General features: G+C 37.0%; 1 protein-coding gene across 10 annotated transcripts in view; it reads left to right on the forward strand.

Annotated features, from left to right (window-relative positions):
- The first annotated feature begins 1478 nt into the window (after window positions 1-1478).
- Dync1i2 (dynein cytoplasmic 1 intermediate chain 2) overlaps window positions 1479-24633 on the forward strand; it is a 61617-nt gene continuing 38462 nt past the window's right edge. For 7 of the 10 annotated variants that reach the window (XM_021238564.2, XM_021238566.2, XM_004857668.3 and 4 more), the window contains exons 1-3: window positions 1736-1904; window positions 4275-4392; window positions 7263-7380. In XM_021238564.2, coding sequence (XP_021094223.1) covers window positions 4285-4392; window positions 7263-7380 — 226 coding nt within the window. In that variant the 5' untranslated portion in view covers window positions 1736-1904; window positions 4275-4284. Of the gene's footprint in view, window positions 1675-1735; window positions 1905-4274; window positions 4393-7262; window positions 7381-24633 lie in introns of those variants that run through there. The other 3 variants (XM_021238565.2, XM_087196463.1, XM_087196498.1) reach the window with 1 other exon arrangement.

The raw sequence follows: 24633 nt of genomic DNA on the forward strand, positions 1-24633 counted from the left end.
TCAAATAATAACAAATCCTGGCAAGGCTTCTGGGAAAAAAGGAATCTCCTACATTGCTGGTGGGAATGTAAAATAGTACAAACACTGTGGAAATCAGTATGGAGATTCCTCAAAAAAGAAAAACTAGAAATTCTATTTGACCTAGGTATTCCTCTTCTAGGTATTTTGGCAAAAGAGTTATAGGCATCATATTACAGTGACATATGTATTCTCATGTTTATAGCAGCATAATTCACAATAGCTAAATCTTGAAAGTGGCCTATATGCCCATCGATGGATATAGTGGTCTATATGTTCATCAATGGATAAAGAAAATGTGGCATTTATACACTTGATACCACTCTGCAATAAAAAAGGATAAACTTGAGTCATTTGCAGGAAAATGGATGCATCTTGAGACTATGATGTTAAATGAAGTAAAGCAGATATACAAGCTTAAATATTGTGTGGTTTCTCTTATATGAGCAATCCAAATATATAAAGCAAAATAGGAGGAGAAAAAAAGAGTTTGCTAGAGGAGTTCTTGCTTTATTAAAACACTATAAGGGCTGGGGATTTAGCTCTGTGGTGCCTCTCTTGAGCACAAGGTTCTGAGTTCTATCCCTGGTACTGGGAAAGTAAACAAACAAACAAAAAATTGTGATTTTACTTCTGCATTTGTGATATTTGTAGTGTTTGAAAACTTTTTAAAAGTGTATAAGTTTTATATTTCACAACCAGGGTTCTTTCTCTTCAGGATAATATAACTTTGTATTTTTGTCAAATAAATAAACCTTTGGATGTGAAGAAAGAAGACAGATCAAGAGATGGAAGGAGTAGGGAGAGACTGGAGGGGAAGGGGATGAAAAAAGGAATTAAGGGGGCCAGGGATTTAGCTCAGTGGTTCCAGGCGCCTGCCTCCCAAGCGCAAGGTCCCGAGTTCGATCCCTGGTACAAAAAAAAAAAAAGGAATTAAGATGTATTATGTACATGTGCCAACTCCCCACAGGGAATGTAAACATTGTGTATTGAAAAAGTATACTAATAAATAAATAAATACAAATAAACGCAAACTGCTTTCTTACCAAAAACTTTTGAGAGAAAATCAAAATGCTACTACACAGTAACAAAATATGAGATAATTATTTGGTATAACACTTAATTTATTTGTATTTAGGTTCACCTCAAATGCCACATGAATCCTCAATGAGTCTGTTCTAAAATTGTATCTTTATATCTAACTATGTATGTCCACTAAAATGTGTCGTTCACCCTATTTTCAGGTTCACCGTGGAAAATAACCCTCCTTAAAATTCTGCCAATGTTGTGTCAAAGATCTTAATATATAACACATGAAACATTCTGAACACTGTCCATCTTAAGAGGAATACAAAAGTACTGCTTTCTTCTCGTTGGAATCTCTAAGGCCTTAAGTGGGAAAGCAAAGGTCAAGAAACACTACGTATCCCAGCATACCTTGCGACGACCAGGGACCACAATTCCCAGAATGCATTGCCCACCTTGTTGCTGGGACTTGTAGTTCTCCCATGTTGCACCAATTCCAACCGGGAAGGCGGTGGTTTCGTGCTCAGCCCAGGGATATTAGGCGTAGCTTTCCACCTTTGGCAAAAGCGGAAACACTTCAGACCCCCGGGTGGGTTGGATTCTTTGTCTCATCTATCGATTTTACAAAAGGTAAGTCAAAAGCGGCTTCAGGGCCCAACCCCATATTTCGAAGAGTGACCTCGGTGTGGCGAAGCCATTTGTCCCTAAATCCTCTCCGTAGCTGCCGCCGCCCATCCCTCTTTGTGTGCCTCGGAAGCCGCTGAGGGGGTGGTGGCGACAGTTGACTTTGGTGCTTAAAGTAGGGACGTTATTGGGAGGTTGCAGGTGGGAGGACGCTTCCCCATCCCGCCACCGGACAGGTGAGTTGAGGAGGGCCTTCCCTCGAGGCACTCCAGCCTGCTGGGTCCCACGTCGAAACTGGGAGGGCGGCTTGGCAGTTCCTGCTGACAGCGCCTGCCAGCCGGCTCCCCAAAGAAAAGGCGAAGGGAGCCGAAGCGGTGACTCAGTGCGGCCTGGGGCGCGGAGTCCACTCCCTTCTCTTCCTGAACCGCGTGGGGAGCCCTAAGGCTTGTCCGGCGCTCCTGGTCCCTTTCCCCGGACACCCTAGCCTGGACCGCGCCCGCTTGGCCGGAAGCCCGCGAAAGAAAGTTCCTGCTTTTTTCCTTGCACCATTTTACGAATGAAAGACCTTACTGCTTGGGTTCATAGCGTCTCCGCTTACCTTGTGTGTGTTGGACAGTCGCCGATGTGGAAGGGTTGTAGCATGGAATTCTAGAGACTCTTTTCCCTGAAATTTTAAGTCCTGGAGCAAAGGCTCTGGCCTGAGGATGAGAGGGCCGGTCAGCTATGGCTCAGCCCGACAAACTTAACTGTTGGTGTTTGACTAAAAATGTTGCTACTTTAACCTAGATATAAATTGGTATTGGTGTATCTGCGTTACAGTTGACCCTGAACAAAAATACCGTGCCTACCCTGTCATGAAGTTAGGGGTGGAAGATCTCTTCAGCAGCCGTTAGTGTGAAGCTTTTTACAGGTGTAAAGAGGGCTGAATAAGAAACGCTCCTTGTTTTCTTTCAGTTTGTTCAAATGACTCTTAGTACTGTATATTTAAGGGTCAGCCACGCCAACTTTTCCCCGTTTTTGTATTCTTGAAAATTTAACTCACGTTAGACTTAATGGAACATTGCAACTGAAATTTTCTTTATGCATTTATTAATAGATGGATTTTACCTCTTAACTAAGCTAACTTTATTCACATTTAATAATTGTGCTTTTAAAGAGATTTCCTCATAAACAGAGTTTTTCAGAAGTTATTCTCCCAGTTTTCCTGACCGTTTAATACTTAAGTTGTACAGATGTCGACAGATTGATCATTACATATTAAATCAACAGTCTATGGCCTGGATGTTTCGGAGGCTGAGGATGGACAGTTGCAGCTTAGTCTGGACAACTTAGCGACCTAGCCAAACCCTGAATTTAAAAAGGGGGTGAGGTGGAGATGTCGCTTAGTGGGAAGGCCATGGGATTCAATCCTCAGTCCCCCAAAAGATGATGATCATGATAATGATACAAAATACATAGAGAGTAACAAGTTCCTGGCTCCTAGTTTATGCTCAGCCCGTAGATTACTTTTTCAATTAAAAAAAATTCATTACTGCTTCCTAAAACTGAAGATGAAGCACTATGGTTCATATAGTGATTGTTTTTTAAAGCTCTGTAATTCTACCTTGCCCATTAATCATGTAGTCAGTGTCAATATAATGTTAAGATCACTGTGCTGGGATGCTGTAGAGATAACAAAAATGACTAAAACACAGTCTGATTTTGAATAGATTATATCTAATATGGAACCTTTCGAGATTCTTCACAAAAATTGTACTAAAAGTGCCTTAAGAGGTGTAGGTGAGGTGTTACTGCAGATTAATAGAAGGTCATTTGATTTGATTGTTAATGATGGTAGCTATATTTTGCTTATCTTTACCATTACTAATTCCATGGCACTTTTAGAATTTACAGGAATTTTCTGTTTGACCTCCTATTGTTTTTCTAAAGTTTCTAGGAATGAGTGCAAAACTGTTAATAGTTTTGTTTGGTGTTGTATAGCTTCTTAATGCCAGCTGGTATCCTCTGTTTTAAGTGCTAGCTTTGACCTCTCGCTCTCATTGTGTTAAATTTGGGCATGTGAACATTAAAGCACTTACCATGTGTTAGCTCCTGTGCTCAGCACTGGGAAATAGTTTTTACATCCAGTTTGTTCATACAGTAATTTTTCTCATCTTAGTAGTATGTACATGTTTTCATTATTATTTTTAAAATTTATTTTTTGAGACAAAGTCTCACTAAGTTGCCCAGGAGAGACCCAAACTTTTGACCTTCCTTGCCACAGCTTTCCAAGTAGCTAGGCTTACAGGCATGAGCCACCACACCTGGCTTGTTTCCATTATTTAAAAGTAGAATTATATATAGTACTATCTTTAGGTAGCATCAAAATACATGACTTTTTGGGACTGTTCTTTTTTTTTTTTTTTTAGAGACAAGTTCTCACTGTGTAGTCCAGGCTAGCCTCAAACTCTCGGTGATCCTCCTGCCTCAGCCTCCCAAGTGCTGGGATTACAGGCATGAGCCACCATACCCAACGGGACTGTTCTCTTCTTCACACACTAATTTTTTAAAAAATGTGCTACTTGTACCAATGTAATGATAATTGTAAATGATTGTATGCTTCTTAGGGTCACAAACATGTCAGACAAAAGTGAATTAAAGGCTGAGTTGGAGCGGAAGAAGCAGCGATTGGCCCAAATCAGAGAGGAAAAGAAGAGAAAAGAAGAAGAAAGGAAGAAAAAAGAAGTATGTTTCATTATTTAAAAATAAATTCAATATGAAATAATTGGTTTATTTCAAGTACTTATGCTTTTATGTAATAATTTTTAAATAGTTAAAATCTAAAATCTATTAGTTATGACTGCAAATACAGCACTATAAGTGAATCTTACTTTATAGAAGCCAGATATAGAAAAATAGCAAAACTGGAATGTGATTTTTTTTTTTAACTGAATAAAAGTATTTCATTTAGGATAAAACTTTTCAAAGATTTCATTTGTGAATGTTCAATTTACATATGTGATCCTCTAGGAATATATTAAAATAAGTATGTGCATTGTAAAAGCTCATAAGATAGGGCATATATCATAACTTAGTTTAGACTTTGAACTATTTGAATATTTTGCTAGTCTGATCTAATAATTTTGTCAGAATGTGTAGTACTAATCACAAACAGAAATATATATAATAGAAAATTTAATTGATTAGATTTATACTTCTGTCTTTTATCATGAGTTAGTCATTGAAATATATTTACTGAGCTGTAGATTTGATAGTACTATAAAGGTGAACCAGGTTTTTTGGGGTTTTTTTCTTGGTAGCAGGGATCAAACTCAAGACTTTGCACTTGCCAGGCAGGCGCAGCACTACTGAGCTAAATCTCCAGCCCTAACCAGGTATTTTTGATACTGACTTTTGGTAAAACATTTCATCATATAAAACAAATATACATTGGCCCTGGCTTGGAGATATTTTACTTATTCCTGCATTGAAACATATTTATCCCTATGGAATATCTTTTTTGTTGTTGTTGTTGTTTGTTTTTTTGAGACAGGGTCTCATTGTGTAGTCCAGGCTGGTCTTGAACTCACTATGTAACCCAGGCTGGCCTCAAACTCATGGCAATCCTCCTGCCTCAGCCTCCAAAGTGCTAGGATTACAAGCATGCACCACCACACCTGGCCCTTATGGAAAATCTTAAAGAAGATTATGAATACTTTTACCACACTTATGTATTAAATGGACAGTATTAGGTAGTTTGTCCTAACTGTGCCTTTGGTGCCAAGTTTCATATGTGATAGCATAAATAATAGTTAGGACTACTGGAAATCTAGGGACTAAGAGAAAAATCTGTAGCAGAAAAATCAAGGAACAATTTATGTACAACATTGCTATGATGATATGAGGTCTATAATGGAAGAATTTGCTAGTTTATTCTGAACCTTTCTGTGATAAGAAGAGTAGAGCTTTACATTAGGTATTTGATCAAAAGCTAACTGGGGCCAGGGATTTAGCTCATTGGTGCTGACACCTGCCTTGAAAGCACAAAGTCCTGAGTTTGATCCCTGGTACCAAAAAAAAAAAAAAAAAAGCTAACTGATAGAAGCATGTTTCAGACTGGCTGAGCCTTCCTAAATAGTATCCATAGCCTTAGACATTTCAATGCTGAGAGCAAATTTGATTTTTGTTTTCTAGTAATAAGTTATCTTTAAGGGATATCTATTTCAGTATCACTATCCAATTTAAAGTTTATAAAATATTACAAGAGATAATTCAATAGTAATAAGCAATGGGTCTACTATATTAAATATAGCAAAGCATCAGCTTGGTAACATAGCCCATTTTGCTATTCTGATTAATAGTAATATCATAGAATATTATGATTAACCAAATTCACTCAATATGTAATAGTTATCTAGTTTATATCATTTGAAGTACATATATAAAACTTTTCCCTTGAAAGCTTAGATTTTATTTGAGATGTTTTAGATGATCTGAGAACATTGAGGTTTACCTAGTTGTTTAACTAGAAGATTTTGCCAAAACTCTACATGACTGAAATAAAAGTTGCTAATATTTTCATAACAAAAAAATGTTTTGTGCTCTGCAAAGGTGAATTTTAATTTTAAAAAACTCAAAACTCAACTGTGTATTTGTATTATTAAAATAATACCTGAAAGCTAGGCACAGTAGCATCCACATGTAGTCCTGGCCACTTGGGAGAGGAAGGCAGCACGATCACTTGAGCCCAGGAGTTTGACACTAGCCTGGGTAACACAGTGAGACTGTCTCTTTCTCCACCTCTGGCTGGGCTACATCCCCAGCTCTTCTTTTATTTTTTATTTTGAAACAAGATGTTGCTGAGTTGCCCAGGCTTGACTCAAACTTGTGATCCTCCTGCCTCAGCCTCTCAGAGTACTGGGATTGAAGGCATGTACCACCACACCCAGCTACCCTGTTTCTTAAATTTAAAAATAAATAAGACCTGCCGTTTAAAAATAAAATCTTTCTTTAGGTGAATTTTTGATAAATGTTCTCTACCTACAGTTGCATAAATACAGTGAAGATTTTATACAGAAGTTTGAGGTATTAAAGCTTTTCAACAAATCAAATTGTCCATTTACTGAAAATTTGCTAGTTCTTAAATAACTCCACTTTTTTTTCATAGTGTTATGACATTTATTTGTAAACTTTTGGGCCACTTGGAAAGGGGGGTGGTTTCCCCCATTCCTGTCTATGGTTATCAGTTTTATACTATGAGCAGTGGGGGTGAACCCATGGCATATGTGCCACAGCAGGCTGTTTGTATCATTGAAAGCTCTAAAAAGTTTGCCATCACTGCTATAGAAAATTCAAATCTGACTGCAATTTTGAATTTATCTGTTAGGAAAATTTTTGTGGAAATTCTTTGATTTATATAAACATGGATCAACTTAGTACTTATCATTTGGAGATTACTATTAACTATTAGATAACACTCTTAGGAATGACTATAAAAATTATATTTTACTCAAAACTAATTTCACTCAAAATATACAGTGTTGGCACTTTATATTTTAGCAAATAGAAATGTTTTATGCCGTATGTAAACTTGAGTTTTAACTTAAAAACTTTAGACCGATCAGAAGAAGGAAGCTGTTGCTCCTGTGCAAGAAGAGTCAGATCTTGAAAAAAAAAGAAGAGAAGCTGAAGCATTGCTTCAAAGCATGGGGCTAACCCCAGAATCCCCTATTGGTAAGGATAAGAATATATCCATTTATGAGAGAGAGGCATGTTTCTGTTGAGCTCAGCCATGGCTGAGATGAGGAGTTGACTTGACAAATTTTGCATATTTTTGTTATTTGTGCCTTAAAATCACTAATCTTATCATTTATTTGGAATTGTACGTGGTTATTTTACTTGTTCAAACGATCTGTAAGATTATTTATATTTATTAACATATGGAACCACTAATTGACTTTTCTTACTAAATCAGATTTTTTAAAAACCAGAGATTTATTGAGCAAGTTTTATGTGCCATATTGTGTTAAGCTCAAAAATGAGTGTTTCCTAATCTTAATTATGTATTTCTTTCTGTAGGTTAGAGAGAGATATAATAATCGATTATTAATATTCAAAGGAATGGGAGTGGGAGGCAAAGCTTATAATGCTCTACTCTCAATACTAATAGAGAAATCACATTGATAGCTCATTTTGGCAAAAATTTGACTTAAATCTTTTTTGGGGTTATTCATTTTCATACCTATACTAGTCCAAGATGCTGACATAGTAGAATTACAGAGAACATCTGGCTACATATCAGAAAACATTTGATGCTTACCTAAAATCAGTCTATGCTAGCTGCTGTTACATAGTATTTATTTTAGTTTGACCTAGCCTTTGTCCTTTAAGGACCAACATTTCAGTTAGTTTGTGGGCTAACTTCATCCAGTCCAGAGGATAAATACTAGTTTCACTCTTGTAAAACTGCAATAGAACTGTTCTTAGAGCTAATATTTCTGAAAGATTTCAAGATGAAAAAGCTGATAACTTCCATGATCTGCTACACTATTACTTCTTTCAGTTTGTATTCCTTTTCCATACTGGTAGAAAAAGACTGCGGTACATTAATTTTTATGACTTTAATAAGCTTATACTCTATTGCTATTGCAATTTTAAAATGAAATAAATCAGAACACTTCTTATCCTAATAACTGAACCACTTGCTTATTAGTTGTTACTGTTAGTTTTATAGTCATTGAGTGATTTGTTTTTTTAAATTCCCGTGCCACTGCCCTTTTTCTTCTATAAGACGTTTTTTCTTTTCTGTTCTTTTCAGGACATCAGTTTCACTGAATTCACTTGTTTATGTTTCTTAATTCATGGCACACCTCCATTATTGATTTTTTTTTCCCCCCTTTGGTACCAGGGATCAAACTCAGGACCTTGTGCGTGCAAGGCAGGCGGGGTGCCACTTAGCTAAGTCCCCGGCCCCATCATTGGTTCTTGAAAGATTGAAAGATTGTTCTTTAGGATTATGTGTGTGTGTTGTGTGTGTGTATGTGTGTTTCACTGGCTTTTCCCATCTCCGATTCCATTCTCCTTTTCACTTATGCGTTAAATACCTACTTTTGGATTTTTAACAAAAATACATTCTTTTAGTCTATCCTCTATATTACATTTTTTCAAGATTTTATGTATCTGTGTATATATACATTTTTATGTCTCATTCAGTTTATTCCATATTGCTATATACATACCCATTTATTTCTGACTGATATATATTCTATCATGTCCCATATTTTACCAACCCATTCCCTCAGTACTCTGCACTTAGATTGCTTCTGTCTCTGTTTTACTATCATAAGCAACATTATAAAGAATATAACCTTTCCTCAGAGGACTAGAAGAGTTTCTCTGGGGTATATGCCCAAGAATTGACTTGTGTTTCTGTGTATAAGCTTACCTAGGTTCTGCATACTACTCAAGAGAGGCCAGAGGTTACCCTCCCACTACCACTGCATGAAACTGTTTCACCATATCCACATCATCACTGGATATTATCTAGCTTTCTAATTTCTGCAAACCTGATGGTGTGCCCAAAGTGTTTTAATATGCATTTATCTGTTACAGTGGATTTGGCTGTCTTCATATATCTATTAATGATTGTGGTTTTTCCCTTTTTGGCATTATGTATTTGTATCCTTTTTCTGTTTATGGTCAGGGCTCTTTTTCCTAAGATTTGTAGACTCTTCTTGTATATTTTAGTGGGACTTTTGTCTGTTTTAGTCTTTTTTGTCTTTTTAAAAAGAAATCTTTTCCTACATTAGAATGCAAATATATCAAATATTTTTTTCTGTTCTGTAGTTTTACTCTTTTTTTTTTTTTTTTTGGTACTAGGGATCAAACTTGGGACCTTGCACTTGCGAGGCAGGCGTCAGAACCACTGAGCTAAATCCCTGGCCCTAGTTTTACTCTTAATATCTATAGTTTTACCCTTTACTTGTATATATCTGGGTTATATTTTTCAAAATAGTAAGAAGTAGGGTTCCAAGCAAATTTTTCTCCATATATGTAGTTAGTTAATTTTCTCACTACCATTGTTAACCAGTATCTTTTCCTCTACTGATACCTGATGCCAGTTTTGTCCTACAGTATGTTCTTATGTATTCATGGACATTCCCGACCTGTGTTTCACTATGGATCTATTTATCTGATTCTACATAATTAACCCAGTTTTATGTGGCTTTATATTGTATCTTTTTTTTTTTCTTTTTGGTACCGGGGATCGAACTTGGGTCCTTGTGCTTGCGCAACAGGCGGCGAAACCACTGAGTTAAATCCCCAGCCCTTGTATCTTATTTTGATGTAGAAAATCATCCTCCTTTTTTGTTCTTCTTTTTCTAACTAGCCCTAGTTTCACATTTTTCTTCTCCTCAAAAGTCTTGCTGTACTGTATATTGCATTTAGTTATGTGTTTTAATTTTTCTAAGTCTAAAACATTCTCTACACACAGTGTTTTTGCCCCATGACATCTTCTTGTTAAAGAATGGGCAAATTGGTCTGTAGAATGAGTTTGCCTTTGATGGCTTTTTCACATGTAGCTTTTGTTCCTTTGTCCTTTGTGTTTCCTCAAAGCTGGAAATTTGATCAAAAAGCTTGATTCACTTCAGACTGCACATCATTGACAAGAATATCTCATAGTGATAGATATGCTATAGTTACATACATCGGATCAGTAGAACATGTTCTTTTATTTTTTAAGTGCTCTATCACGGAGGTACAGTTCCTAGCCCTTTACACTTTTTAAATTAATTTTATTGGTACATTTTAAGTATAGAATATAATGACATTCATCATTGGGAAATTTGTACCTTTACATAATATATCTTGGTTCTTATTTTTTCCCCCTTCCCCTGCCCTCCCTTCAACCCCTCTACCCCTCTATTTACAAAGACTTTATTTCCATTTTTTCCTTTTCTCATATTCCATTCCCTTCTTTCCTTTCCCCAGCAGCCCCTCCCACTTCCCCTTCCCCCTTGGACCTTTTCTTCCTATTTCACATTATCTGTTATGCCTTTTGACCCTTATTTACACTTTGTTTCTCACACCAGAGAAACTATTCGGTATTTACATATGTGTGTCCTATTTATTTCACTTTAGAGTATCGCCTCAATGTGCACCCATTTAGCAATAAATATCTCTAATTTCTCATTCTTTATGGCAGAGTAGTACTCCATTTTATTTAAAAAACACACACACATTTTCTTTATCCATTCTCTAGTTGATGGGCAGTTGGGCTGTTTCCAAGTTTGAGCTATTACAAACTGTGCTGCTATGAACATGGGTGCACATATATCACTGTGGTATGATTCTTTTAATTCTTTTGGGAAGATACCCAGTAGGGGAATAGCTGGGTCAAATGGGACCTCTTATCCTAGTTCTGTTGAGAAGTATGTCATGACAGTGAGATTGGTTACTTGGTTATGATTGCGATTGCCAGAGTTTCTCCATTATTGTTAACCCTGTGACTAACAAGAAATACCTGGGAGTGAAACTTTGACACCGTGTGAATATTCATTTCCTCATCAGCTTTTTATTCGTAACTACTAACACTTGTTGATGATCTTTATGTTTTTTATTTAAGAGTTGCAAAGTTGCTTTTGTTCCACCATTCCTTCTACATTTATTGGCTGAGGTTCTATGAAGGAGAAATTTCTCTCAATAACTATATCTACTTGGTAACCCTAAATATATTGCCTATTAGAAATCGGAGAATTGTGTTTCAGAGAACTGCTAATGGTCACTTCTAGGGGGTGGCAGATGAACTTTTACATGTGTTTTTTAAAGAGATTAGCTAATATCTTAGTTAGGATTTTGGTATGTATGTAAGTAAAATTTGCCTAATACTTGCTTATAGCCATGTTCATTAGTCATTATGATTATAGTTTACAAATTGGCAACTTTCCCTTTGCTATTTTTTAGAACAATTTTTTAAAAACTTGATAGAATTGAACTGTAAATCTGCCTTAGAATATGACTTTTTTTCTTCAGGGCACAGGGAACAGGAGTTATATACCATTTCACAGCTTTGTTTTGTTTTGTTTTTTGGTACCAGGGATCAAACTCGGGACCTTGCACTTGGGAGGCAGGCAGCAGAACCACTGAGCTAAATCCCCGGCCCCCACTTCACAGTTTTTAATGGGTGTAGTTTACTCATGCTTTTCTATTTCTTATATCAACCACCTGCCCCCAATAAACAACATTTAATATCTCTCATGTCTTGTGGTTTCTACCAGTGGGGAATTTAGTAGTGGCTTAGCTGAGTGGTTCTAGCTCAGGGTCTCTCATGGTATTACAGTCAAGATGTCAGCCAGAAAGAGCTATAGTCACCTGAAGGCTTGACAGAACTGGAGGTCTTGGTTCAAAGATGCCTCATTGCCATGGCTGGCAGGTTAGTGTTGGCCATTAGTATCAATTCCATGGCTGATTTCCTATCCATGTGGGCCATGCCATAGATCTGTTTTGTATCCTTGCTGCCTATTTTCTCAGAGTGAGCAATATGAGAAAGAAGTCCATTTAAAAGTTGATCCCTTTTATCACTTAATCTTGCAAGTGTCAAACCATCACTTCTACTACATTCTATTTATTGGAAGACAACCACTGAGTCCAGCACTCAGTCACAAAGAATTCTGGGTATTCCCCAAATCACCAAAATATTTTTACAAACTCATAGGTCTCTTCATGTTTTGAGATGATCTTATGCTTTTTCCCCTTTTTAATTCATAAATCTGATGTTAACATTGATAAATTTTCTAATGTAAAAGTACACTTACATTCTGGAAGAAACCTAACGATTTTGAGCTGTTATATATTCTTTAATTGGTGCACTGATTTAATAATATTTTATTTAATAATTATTTACATTCATGAGAGGCAGGCCTACCATCTCTTCTACTATATTTTGCTGATTTTATCACAGTGGTTCTACTAGTCTCATTAAATGAGTTATATGATTTTTCCACCTTCTGTTTTCTGGAAAAGTTATGTAATTTTGGAAGTATTTCTTTCTTTTTTTTTTTTTTAAATTCTTTTATTGGTACATTGTAGGTATACAACACAATTACATTTCTCATTAGGAATTGTACCTTTACATAATGCATCTTGGTTCTTATTTTTTCCCCATTCCTAGCCCTCCCTTCACCCCCTCCACCCATCCCTATTTACAAAGGCTTTATTTCCATTTTTTCCATTTCTCATCATTTTTCCTTTCCCTTCTTTCCTTTCCCCTGCCCCTCCCACTAGCCCTACCCCTTTGGACCTTTTCTTCCTATTTTGCATTATCGATTATTCATTCTAATCACTGGTACATTTTAGGTATACAATATAATGACATTCATCATTGGAAATTTGCACCTTTACATAGTCTCTCTTGGTTCTTATTTTCCACCTTTGCCCAGCCCTCCCTTCAATCCCTCCAGTCCTCCCTATTTACAAAGATTTTGTTCCTATTTTTCCATTTTCTCATATTAATCCCATTCCCTTCTATCCTTTCCCCTAGCCCTCCCACTTCCTTCCCCTTTACCCCTTTTCTTCCTATTTCACGTTACCTATTATACATTTAGTCCTTATTTACACTTTCATTTCTCACACTAGAGAAACTATTCGGTATTTACACATGTGTGTCCTATTTATTTCACTTAAGAGTATCGCCTCAATGTGCATCCACTTAGCTATAAATTTCTCATTTTTTATGGCTGAGTAGTACTCCATTTTATTAAAAAACCACATTTTCTTTATCCAGTCTCCAGTTGATGGGCATTTGGGCTCTTTCCAAATTTTAGCTATTACAAACTGTGCTGCTATGAACATGGGCGCACATATATCACTGTGGTATGATTCTTTTAATTCTTTGGGGAAGATCCCCAGCAGTAGAATAGTGAGGTCAAATGGGACTTCCAGTCCTAGTTCTTTGAGGTATCTCCATACTGATTTCCACAGTGGTTGCACCAGTCTACACTCCCACCAGCAGTGGAGCAGGGTTCCTCTTTCCCCACAGCCCCGCCAGCATTTGTTATTGCTTGATTTCATGATAGCAGCCATTCTTTCCGGAGTGAAGTGGAATCTCAGTGTTGTTTTCATTTGCATCTCTCGAATGACCAGTGATGTTGAACATTTTTTCATGTATTTATTTGCTATTTCTACTTCTTTGTCTGAGAAATGTCTGTTCATTTCAGATGCCCATTTTTGGATTGGGTCTTTAAATTTGGGAGGTCTGATCTTTTTAAGTTCTTTATAGAGTCGAGATAGTAGACCTTTGTCTGAGGAAGAGCAGGTGAAGATTTTTTTCCCACATTATGGGTTGTCTCTTCACACTGCTGGTGGTTTCTCTTGCTGTGCAGAAGGCTTTTAATAAGAAGAGATCCCATTTGTTGATTGTTTGTGCTAGTTCATGGGCAACTGAGGTTTTGTTCATAAAATCTTTTCCTACACCGATGTCTTCAAGGGTTCTACCTAACCTCTGTTCCAACTGGTTCAGAGTTTCTATTTTAATACTTAGATCTTTAATCCATTTTGATTTTAGTTTAGTGCATGGTGAGAGATACAGGTCTAGTTTTAATCTTTGGCAAGTTGAAGCCCAATTTTTCCAGCACCATTTATTAAAGAGGCTATCTTTCCTCCATTGAGGGTGTTTGGCTCCTTTATCAAAGATGAGATGGCTGAGTGTGTCTGGCATTGTTTCTGCATCTTCTAATCTGTTCCATTGGTCCTCAAGTCTGTTTCTTTGCCAGCACCATTCTGTTTTTATCACAGTAGCTTTGTAGTATAGTTGCAGGTTGGGGATTGTGATACCCCCTGCCATGTCTCTGTTACCTAGAATTGCTTTTGCTATTCTGGGTCTCTTCTTGTTCCAAATGAATTTTTGGATTGTTTTCTCAAGGTCTATGAAGTATGCTCCTGGTGGGATCTCAATTGGAATTGCATTAAATCTATATAGCAGTTTTGGAAGTATGGCCATTTTCACTATATTAAACCTTCCTACCCAGGAGCAGGGGATGTCTGCCCATTTTCTGATATCACCTTCAATCTCCCTTTTCAGAGTGCTATAGTTTTCAGAGAAGAGGTCTTTGATTTCTTTCGTTAGGATGATTCCTAGGTATTTCAGTTTTTTGGATGCTATTGTGAAAGGAATTATTTGCCCTATTTCTCTCTCAGTGAGTCTGTCATTGGTGTAGAGGAAAGCTATTGATTTTTGTGTGTTGACCTTGTAACCAGCTACTTGACTGAATTTGCTTATTAAGTCTAGAAGACTTTTGGTGGAGTTCTTGGGGTCTTCTATAGAGAGTGTCGTGTCATCTGTAAATAATGACAATTTGACTTCTTCATTACCTATCTTTATTCCTTTTATTTCTTTCTCTTGTCTAATTGCTGTGGCTAATGTTTCCAGAACTATATTGAAAAAGAGTGGTGATAGTGGACATCCTTGCCTTGTTCCCAATTTTAGTGTGAAGGATTTCAGTTTTTGACCATTTAGTATGATATTGGCTGTTGGTTTTTCATAGATGGCTTCTATCAGTTTGAGGTAGAGACCATCTATTCCAATTTTTTGCAGGGTTATTATCATAAATGCATGTTGGATTTTGTCAAATGCTTTTTCTGCGTCTATGGAGATAATCATATGGTTTTTGTCCTTGGCTCTATTGATGTAGTGTATTACATTGATTGATTTTCGTATATTGAACCATCCCTGCATCCCTGGGATGAATCCCAGTTGATCAGGGTGTATGATCTTCTTGATGATCTTCTGCATTGTTTGCCAGTATCTTATTAAGGATTTTTGCATCTATGTTCATTAGTGAGATTGGCCTATAGTTCTCTTTTTCAGTTGGGTCTTTTTCTGCTTTGGGGATCAAGGTGATGCTTGCTTCCAGGAACGAATTTGGGAGTATTGCTTCCCTTTCAATTTCATTGAAGAGGTTAAACAGTAGTGGCAGCAGTGCCTCTCTAAATGTCTTGTAGAATTCAGCAGTGAAGCCATCAGGGCCCAGGCTTTTCTTAGTTGATACATTCTTAATTACATTTTCAATTTCATTGGTTGATATTGGGTTGTTCAGAATTTTTAGGTCTTCTTTGTTCAACTTTGGTAATTCATATGTATCTAGGAATCTGTCCATTTCTTCTGCCATCTTATTGGCGTATAGGTTCTGGAAGTAGGTATTGATGATCCTCTGGATTTCTGCTGGGTCTGCTGTCATTTCACCCTTTTCATTCCTAATTGCATGGATTTGGGCCTTTTCCTTCCTTTTTCTACAAGGTTGGCTAAAGGTTTGTCAATTTTGTTGATTCTTTCGAAGAACCAACTCTTGGCTTCATTGATTTTTTGTATCGTTCTCTTTGTCTCCATTGCATTGATTTCTCCTCTGATCTTTATAATTTCCTCCCTTGTACAAGCTTTGGGGTTGTCCTGCTCTTCTTTCTCTAGAAGCTTGAGGTTCAGCATCAGGTTGTTTGGTTGGGCTTGTTCCGTTTTCCTAATATGTGTATTCACTGCTATGAATTTCCCTCGTAAGACTGCTTTCATTGTGTCCCATAGATCCCTGTATGTTGTATTGTCATTGTCATTTAATTGAAGGAACTGTCTGATTTCTTCTTTAATTTCCTCTGTGACCCATTGGTTATTCAGAAGTGTGTTGTTCAGTTTCCACGTGTTTATGAAATTTTTTGAGTTTCTTTTGCTATGGATCTTCAATTTCATGGCACTATGGTCTGATAATATACAGGGGATAACTTCAATTCCTTTGCACTTAAATATGTTCTATGTGTGAGTATGTGGTTTATTTTTGAGAATGACCCATGCACAGCTGAGAAGAATGTGTATTCTGATTTTGTGGGGTGGAAGACTCTGTAAACATCTGTTAAGTTCATTTGTTCAAGAGTTCGATTGAGTTCTAGTATTTCATTACTTATTTTTAGTCTAGTTGATCTATCTATTTGTGACAGTGGGGTGTTGAGGTCCCCCACTACAATTGTATTAGTGCATATATGACTTTTCATATCTGTTAGTATTTGTTTTATATAGTTGGGTGCACTAGTGTTTGGTGCATAGATATTTATGATTGTCATCTCTTCCTCTTGGATTCTTCCCTTTACAAGGATGTAGTGTCCTTCTTTGTCTCTCTTAATCAGTGTTGGTTTGAAATCTACTTGATCTGCAAAGAGGATAGCTACTCTGGCTTTTTTTGGGTTGCTGTTGCATGGAGTATTGTTTTCCACCCTTTAACTTTCAGTCTGTGAGTTTCCTTTTGAATGAAGTGTGTTTCTTGTATGCAGCATATTGTTGGATTTTGCTTCTTGACCCATTCTGCCAGTCTATTTCTTTTGATTGGTGAATTGAGACCATTAACATTGATGGTTATAACTGAAACGTATTGACTTGTCATTGCCATGACTTTTTCTTTTTGTTGGGTTCTCCCCCTTTACATTTAATTTCTTGTCATGCCAGATGGGTTCATTCAGCTTTGCTTCCTGGGGTTGTGGTCCTCAGTGTCTGTTCCTAGGCTATTGTGTAAAATTCTTTGGAGTGCTGGTTTGGTATTCACAAAGTTCCTAAGGTGCTCTTTGTCATGAAAGTATCTTATTTCTCCATCCATTTTGAAAGATAGTTTTGCAGGGTACATCAATCTGGGTTGGAGGCTGTTTTCTTTTAGGGCTTGGACTATGTCACTCCAAGCTCTTCTTGCCTTGATGGTTTGTGTTGAGAAGTCTGCTGTGATTCTGATGGGCTTTCCTTTGTATGTGATTTGTTTCTTTTCTCTGACTCCTTGGAGAACTTTGTTCTTCTGTTGTGTTTCTGGAATCTTAACAATTATATGCCTATGTGTAGATTTTTTTTTTATCAAGGCTGTTTGGAGTCCTATATACCTCACTTATCTGTATGTCAAGCTCTTTTCCCCTGCTTGGGAAGTTTTCTGCCATTATTTCTGTGAAGAGATTTTTTAATGTCATCTGCACTCTCTCCTGTTTCTTCATTGAGCCCAATCAGTCTTATGTTATTCTTCTTTGCATCATCTAGCAGGTGCTGGATTGATTTCTCATGTTCCCTTTTAATTTTGAAGCCATTTTTCTTTTGCTGGTCACTAATTGCAGTCTTATCTTCTATATCTGAAATTCTGTCCTCACATTGGCTCATTCTGCTGTGTAGACTTTCAATGGAGTTTTTCATGTCCTGGAAATCTGTTTGCATCTGTTTTATGGATTCCATTTGTTTCTTATGTGGGGATTCTATCATGCTCCTGAGCTCCTCTCTAGATTTATTAATCATGTCTTGCAGTAGGGGCACAATTTCTCCTGTTATCTGAGCAATTATTTCTGATTTCATTTTTTCCAGATCCCCTTTGGTTGCCAGTTCAGTGGGTCCAGGTGGTTGAGTATCAGAGTGTTCCATCTCATTCCCCTTTGGGGTTGCTGTAGGTGATCTGGAAGTCTGGTTTTGGGACTTATTTACGTGTTTTCTCATTTCGACTGGAGCGGGGGGGCTGTTAGCGCCTGCACAGATTACCTCCTCTGAACTGGGAGAGGTGGGACAGGGGCCAGGAGCAGCGGTAGGGATGGTGACCCAAAAACCCTTTCCTGTGGGCTGGGAGCAGTGGGAGGGATGGTGGCCTGGAAGCCCCTTCCTCTGGGCCAGGAGCAGTGGGACAGAAGGTGGCCCAAAAGCCCTTTCCTCTGGGCTTGGAGTAGCGGGAGGGATGGTGACCGGGAAGCCCCTTCCTCTGGACCAGGAGCAGTGGGACGACGGCTCAGAAGCCCCTACCTCTGGGCCGAGAACAGCAGGACTCAGTACCTTGGTCTGGTGGTCTGGTGTCCTCTGCGTCTTTGTAGTGTGGAACCTGCCTGTCTGCAGCGGGGTGATTCGGTGTCTTCCGTGCGACTCAGGACCTCGGTAGGGCGTGCACAGATCTTCCTGTGTGCAGCGGCCTGATTCGGCGTGTTCCTCGGGACTGGGGAGACCTCGGTAGGGCGTGGGCAGACCTGCCTGTCTGCAGCGGGGTGATTTGGCGTCTTCCGCGCGACTCAGGACCTCGGTAGGGCGTGCACAGACCTGCCTGTCTGCAGTGGGTTGATTCCAAGTATTTATTTCTTAAATAGCTGTTAGAACAGTTCCATAAGATTATTCAGGTTCTTGTATCAGTTTTGGCATTTCATTTCTTAGAGGAAATTATCCATTTCCCATGATAAATATCATTATGTACTATAAACATGTACAAATAAAAATAAAAATTTAAAACATTTTAAAGCCAGACATGGTAGTGCACGCCTGTAATCCCAGCATTCAGGAGTCAGACCCAAGAGGATCACTGCAAATTTGAGGCCAGTTTCGGCTACATAGTGAATTCAAGAACAGCTTACACTACATAAGACCCTGTCTCAAAAAGAAAAAGCAAACCAACAAAAAAAAATTATCCAGTTCAACTAAGTTTTCAGTTTTATTGTCATACAGCTATTCAGAATTGCTTCTTAAGTTAAATTTTTCACTACATCTAGGACTATTTTCCCTTTTCCATTTAATACTTTGCTACTTATACTTTTTTCCTTCTGTGCTGGGGAGAAAACCCAGGGCCTTGTGCATACTAGGCAGTCACTGTACCAGTGAGATACATCCCCAAACCCTGGTCACTTAAATTTTATCTAATTTTTCTGGCCAGAAGTTTGTCTTTTTAAAAATTTTCCAAAAAATAGCCTTTTCATTTTTCTAACATGTTTTAGTACATGTTTACAGTACATAATGATTATATTTATCATGGGAAATGGATAATTTCCTATAAGAAATGAAATACCAAAACTGATACAAGAACCTGAATAATCTTATGGGAACCTTCAAGTTTTATTACTGCATTTCTTGTTCCTCAGGCACTTCAATTCTTGTACTAAAGATTCTGAATGATCTATGAGTATTACTCAAATAGATTACATTATTACAATCCTGATGGCAGACTTAAACCAAAAATTTTAAATTGGTGTAGGCCACATTCGATTCAAAATTTGGATATAAGTGGTACTGTATTTAAGTTGCATGTTAAATTTTCAGTTTTGTGATGAAAGACAAATGAACCTAAAGAAAGTATAATTGGCCTTGTCCCCCTTTTTTTTGTTGTGGATTTCATTTCTTTAATCCTTATCATGATGAAATTCATTTCCTTTACCCAATACCAAGTATATTATTCAGATATGAAGAAACTATAGTATTAGTTATAATATTTTTTAAAAGAACCATTGAAATACTCCAGAATAGCTCTCAAAGTTTGTGATTTTGTTTGATAAATGAATGTTATTTGTGAAATGTAGTTTTTGGTATCCTGTGTCTGTAGGATTTCACTGTACAGAGATGGGAAAGGAGAGCCTTTCTATCAAAATAAATGTGAGGAGGGCCGGCAATTTAGCTCAGTGATTCCACTGCCTGTCTCACAGCCGCAAGGTCCTAAGTTCTATTCCCGGTACCAAAAATAAATAAATAAATAAATGTGAGGAAAGGCTGAAAATTATAAAGGTTAAAGTGTACTCAGAGAAATAGTACGTGATTTGCTTTGCTTTGCTGACAGTGGGAGGAGAGAGAGTGCTGAAAATGAAGTATGAGGCTAGACTGGAAAGGACTATGTGGAGATCACGCAAAGGTTTTTGTTTTGCTTTGTTTTTGCAAAGGTTTTTGTTTTGTTTTGTTTTTGCCTAAGAAGATAATGTGATCAAAGCTCTTATCAGTTATAAACTTCCTTCCTTCCTCCCTTTAGTGAGGGCTAGGATAGACATTTTGCATGGCTATGTGATTACAAAACTAATATGGGAATGAATATAGAATATAGATTCAAGTGATTTGGACTATCTCATACATTTGACTTTCCTTTGAGCCAGTGAAAACAATTTGCAACATTGCTTTCTAAAACTCAACTCTCTAATACTTAGTACTGCTGCAGAAAAAAAAAAAAAAGGTTTGTCCTTTCATTAATTTAAAAAATACTGAGCATCTTTAATTAACCAAGCTTAGTGCTGGACTGCTAAACAGCACAGACAAAAGCCTTGCTCCCTTGGAGCTTATGTTCTAATAGAGGAGATAGATGATTGTGGTGCTGTGATAGAGCGAGAGAGGTAACCTTAGACGGTATGTTTAGGAAGAGCTGTGAGAAGTGGACTTGTAGAGAACACCAGAGGAGCCCCTATGCTGTGATTGAGAGGAGGAGCATGCTAGGTAGAAGTAATAGTGAGTAGGGAGTTTTAGTACACCCTGGCCTAGCGTGGCCGGGTCCTTATAGGCCCTTTGATGTGACAGAAGGAGTTTTCATAGGAAAGTTTTAAGCAGAACAGTGTTTGAGAGGGGTCATTAAACCACAGTATTATAGAGACTACAGGCTGGCCTGCTTAATCATAATTGTAACCAGCCTTCAGTTATTACAGTTTTATAACCTTCTCCTAGCAACTGTGATTTTTGAGAACTGACCCTGAAAAAAGTTGACTGAGGTAAAAAATAGAGTATAATGGGGCTGGGGATTTAGCTCCGTGGCACCACGCCTGCCTTGCAAGCACAAGGTCCTGAGTTCAATCCCCCATACCAAAAAAAAAAAAAAGACCGTAATAAACCATTATAAACTGATAACAAACTGACATTAGCTGAGCTAAATGTGTAAGATTAGTAGTTTTATAGTCATGTAGCATTATGCATGTTTATACATGCATGTTTACACATTCACAGATATCAGTCTTGATTTTTTTATGCCATTTTTTTCTTTCTTTTGGTCTATGAATGTAGATATGAGAGAGAATGAAGGAAGAAAAATAAGGTTGTTGCAAACTATTACTTTAGCATTATTATTAAATTAAACCCTGGAGAGACAATGTGGTAAATAGCTTTTTTAAAAAAGTGAAAATATATTTTGTGAATATGAGTAGCTACTGAAAAATTTTAAAGATTTAAGCTTTTTCTGTATTTGAATTAATGACTTCAGGGAGAGTGGGCAAAATGGTAATTTTTATCGCCTATAATTTTATAAATATATTATTATACTGTAATTAATACATTTTTTAGAATAATGGTATGGCATTATTTGTATCAAAGGTTTTTAGGGGGCAGGAAAGCAAAGTATCTTCCTGATTAAATATCAGTTTATTATAAATACTATTTGACTTGAAAGATTTTAGTTCTCAATAATTAAGAGTACAGATTCAGGGCCAGGTGTGGGAGCATGTGTCTGTAATCCCAGCACAGAGGTTGGGGCAAAAGGATCATGAGTTCACTGCCAGCCGAGGCTGCCTAGCACATTCAAGGCCAGCCTATACTCCACAGGAAGACTTTGTCTTAAAAAAATAAAAATAAAAAAGAGTAGAGATTCAGTTCATGGAAGCAGTAAACAAATAAGTTTGAAAAAGAAGCCAAATGTCCTTGCTTTAACTTTTGATACTTATTTGTTTTTTTGTTTGTTTGTTTTTGGTACTGGGGATGGAACCTGGGACCTTGTGCTTGTGAGGCAGGCAGCAGAACTACTGAGCTAAATCCCTGGCCCGAACTTTTGATACTTATTTGAAATTTTAAATAATGTTAAGACATGCAAGATTATGTTTAATAAAGCAGAGTAAGCTGATTAACATCGATTTAAGAGTCTCTTCAGATAGCTAGGGAAATGCTCAAAGGACCTGCTGTACGTTCATTAATAAGGTTATGCTGTTTAAGGTTTTAGTGTTTAACTGGTTGGGTGGTGTGTTCTTGTAGTCCCAGGTACTTAAGAGACCAGATGGGAGGATTAAGTGTTCAAGGCCACCTAGGCAATTTAGCAAGACCCACCCCCGACTCCCACCCCATCTCAAAATTTTTTTTAAGATTTGTTTCCTAGTCAGATCCATATTCATCTTTTCCTTGTTTTTTAGAGTTTATTTTTAAACCATTTTCCATCTGTTATTGGAAGATTTACCATTATAATGAAACCTATAAAGGCTCTAACAGATCTTACTGTCTTTGGAAAATTAGGCTAAATACATTTCATAATCCTTAAACATATGCCTAAACCTTTAGTATTATTGTTCAGTATTTATAATTCAAATTGTTCCTTGAAAAGGAATTTTGGTTCCTAATAGTATTTTAATATTATAAGCATTTATTTATTTATTTTGAAAAATTAATGCTCTGAATCACATTAAAGAGAATATTTAATCTTCATTATCAGAAGGGGCATAAGGAAAGGGAGAACTTAGTATTTCAAAAGAATTAATATTTAAAGCTACATCTTTCAGAAGGATAAAAGTAAGGTACCACAAAAAATTATTTAAATAATTTTCTAGGCTAGGAGCACTTATATCCACAAGGAGGCATAAATTGTAATGTGGGCTGCACTTGAGTACTGGGTATCATTGATAAGCTAGAAGAGACCTCACAACTTTGGGTTATTCTAGGCTCGCTTCTTCCATTTCACTTTCTTCTACCAGTGCTTGCACTCCTTACATTCATGTTCCTTGGCTGTTTACCTTTTCTATGGCTTTTTCCTGGCAAAAGGCCCTTTTTCCCAGAGATTTTCTTCTACTTGAAAAATAACTGGGAGTGTACACCATCCTTCATCCTCGAGAATCATGTGTAGTTCTGTGTGATTCAGGCTTAATGCTAATTCTAAATCTAGGTGCATTCTCAGGTTCTTTACAGTTTAAAAACATTCTTATTGTTTCTTTATGTGCCAAAAGACAGCAATATGAATTTCATATCCTTGAAGACCAAGGTCTTTAACTGGCTGGAAAAGTCATCTGAATTGGCTTTTTTTTTTTTCCAGTACTGGGGATCGAACTTAGGGGTGCCACTGAACTAAATCCTGGGTCCTTCAGTGGCTTTTTATCCTAAAGAATTAAAGAGTGACAGTATTTCAATATTGTTTACATGATCAGTGAACGCCATGATACAGTTTTGGGGTTTTTTTTTTCCCCATTCAAATTTCTCCCTTGGTTCTCAAGGATATAAGTGATGTCTTTGCTCTAAACTTCTGAGAGGCTTAAATTCATTCACATACTCATAAGTTTATGTCAGTTCCTTTATTTTGTGTCAAATCTGTTTTAGGCTATTTTATACACAGTAAAGATAATCTGGTTAAATCTCTGGGGTTTTTTTTTTTTTTTTTTTTTTTTTTTGATACCAGGGATCGAACTTGGGTCCTTGCGCTTGAGAGGCAGGCGACGGAACCACTGAGCTAAAACTACAGCCCTGAATCTCTGTTCTTACTAAGCAAATCATGGCAAAAACTACTTATTAATGGTTTGTGTTATTTTCAAAGTACATTGAACTCAAAACTGTCCTTAAAAATGAATTCCAGAAGTGAATTTTCTTAGATTTGAGAGCCTGTGATTTCAGTTTTGGGGGGTTTTCTTATTTATTTATTTATTTATTCTTGGTTTTGTTTTTCTTTTACCACCTCGAATTCATGCTTTTATTTATTTTCAGGGGTATGTTGAAGTCTGAGAGTATAGTGGGTATCATCTTATGGCATAATTACTGTAGTCTTTGATTTTTTTTTTTTTAGACTAACTGGGTAAAATGTGGTTACCAAATAGCACTACCATTCCCTTTTTTTCTTTCTGTGAGAATTTCTCCTTTTACAATGATAGAAATTTTCTTTTGCTAGATTTGTCTCTTCTGTGGTATACACATTACTTACTGTTACAAGATGAAGTTGGTGAGCTAGATGATAGCTAAGAGTTTTTTTATGAAGATGCCTTTAAAGCCATCAGCTGGCTTTAAACTGTCTTTCAACACAAACACTATAGTTCTGGGACGAGATTGTTTTTTATTTTTAATACAAATTTAAAGTCATGATGATTTATTTTCCCTTGTTTTGGCTGAGAAACTATGATAATTTGGTACCCTCACCCTTTTGATTTATTCTTTTTTTCTGAAAATTTTATTTCAGAACTGGCTGGGTTAATGTATCTATATATATGTACAATACTATATGGCCCGTTTCTATAAAGAATTTGGTTAACTTTTTT

This window comes from Heterocephalus glaber, unplaced genomic scaffold (assembly GCF_053883595.1).
Source record: "Heterocephalus glaber isolate CG9 unplaced genomic scaffold, H.glaber_assembly_v1.0 deba00000347, whole genome shotgun sequence".
In the NCBI taxonomy this organism is placed as follows: Eukaryota; Metazoa; Chordata; class Mammalia; order Rodentia; family Bathyergidae; genus Heterocephalus; species Heterocephalus glaber.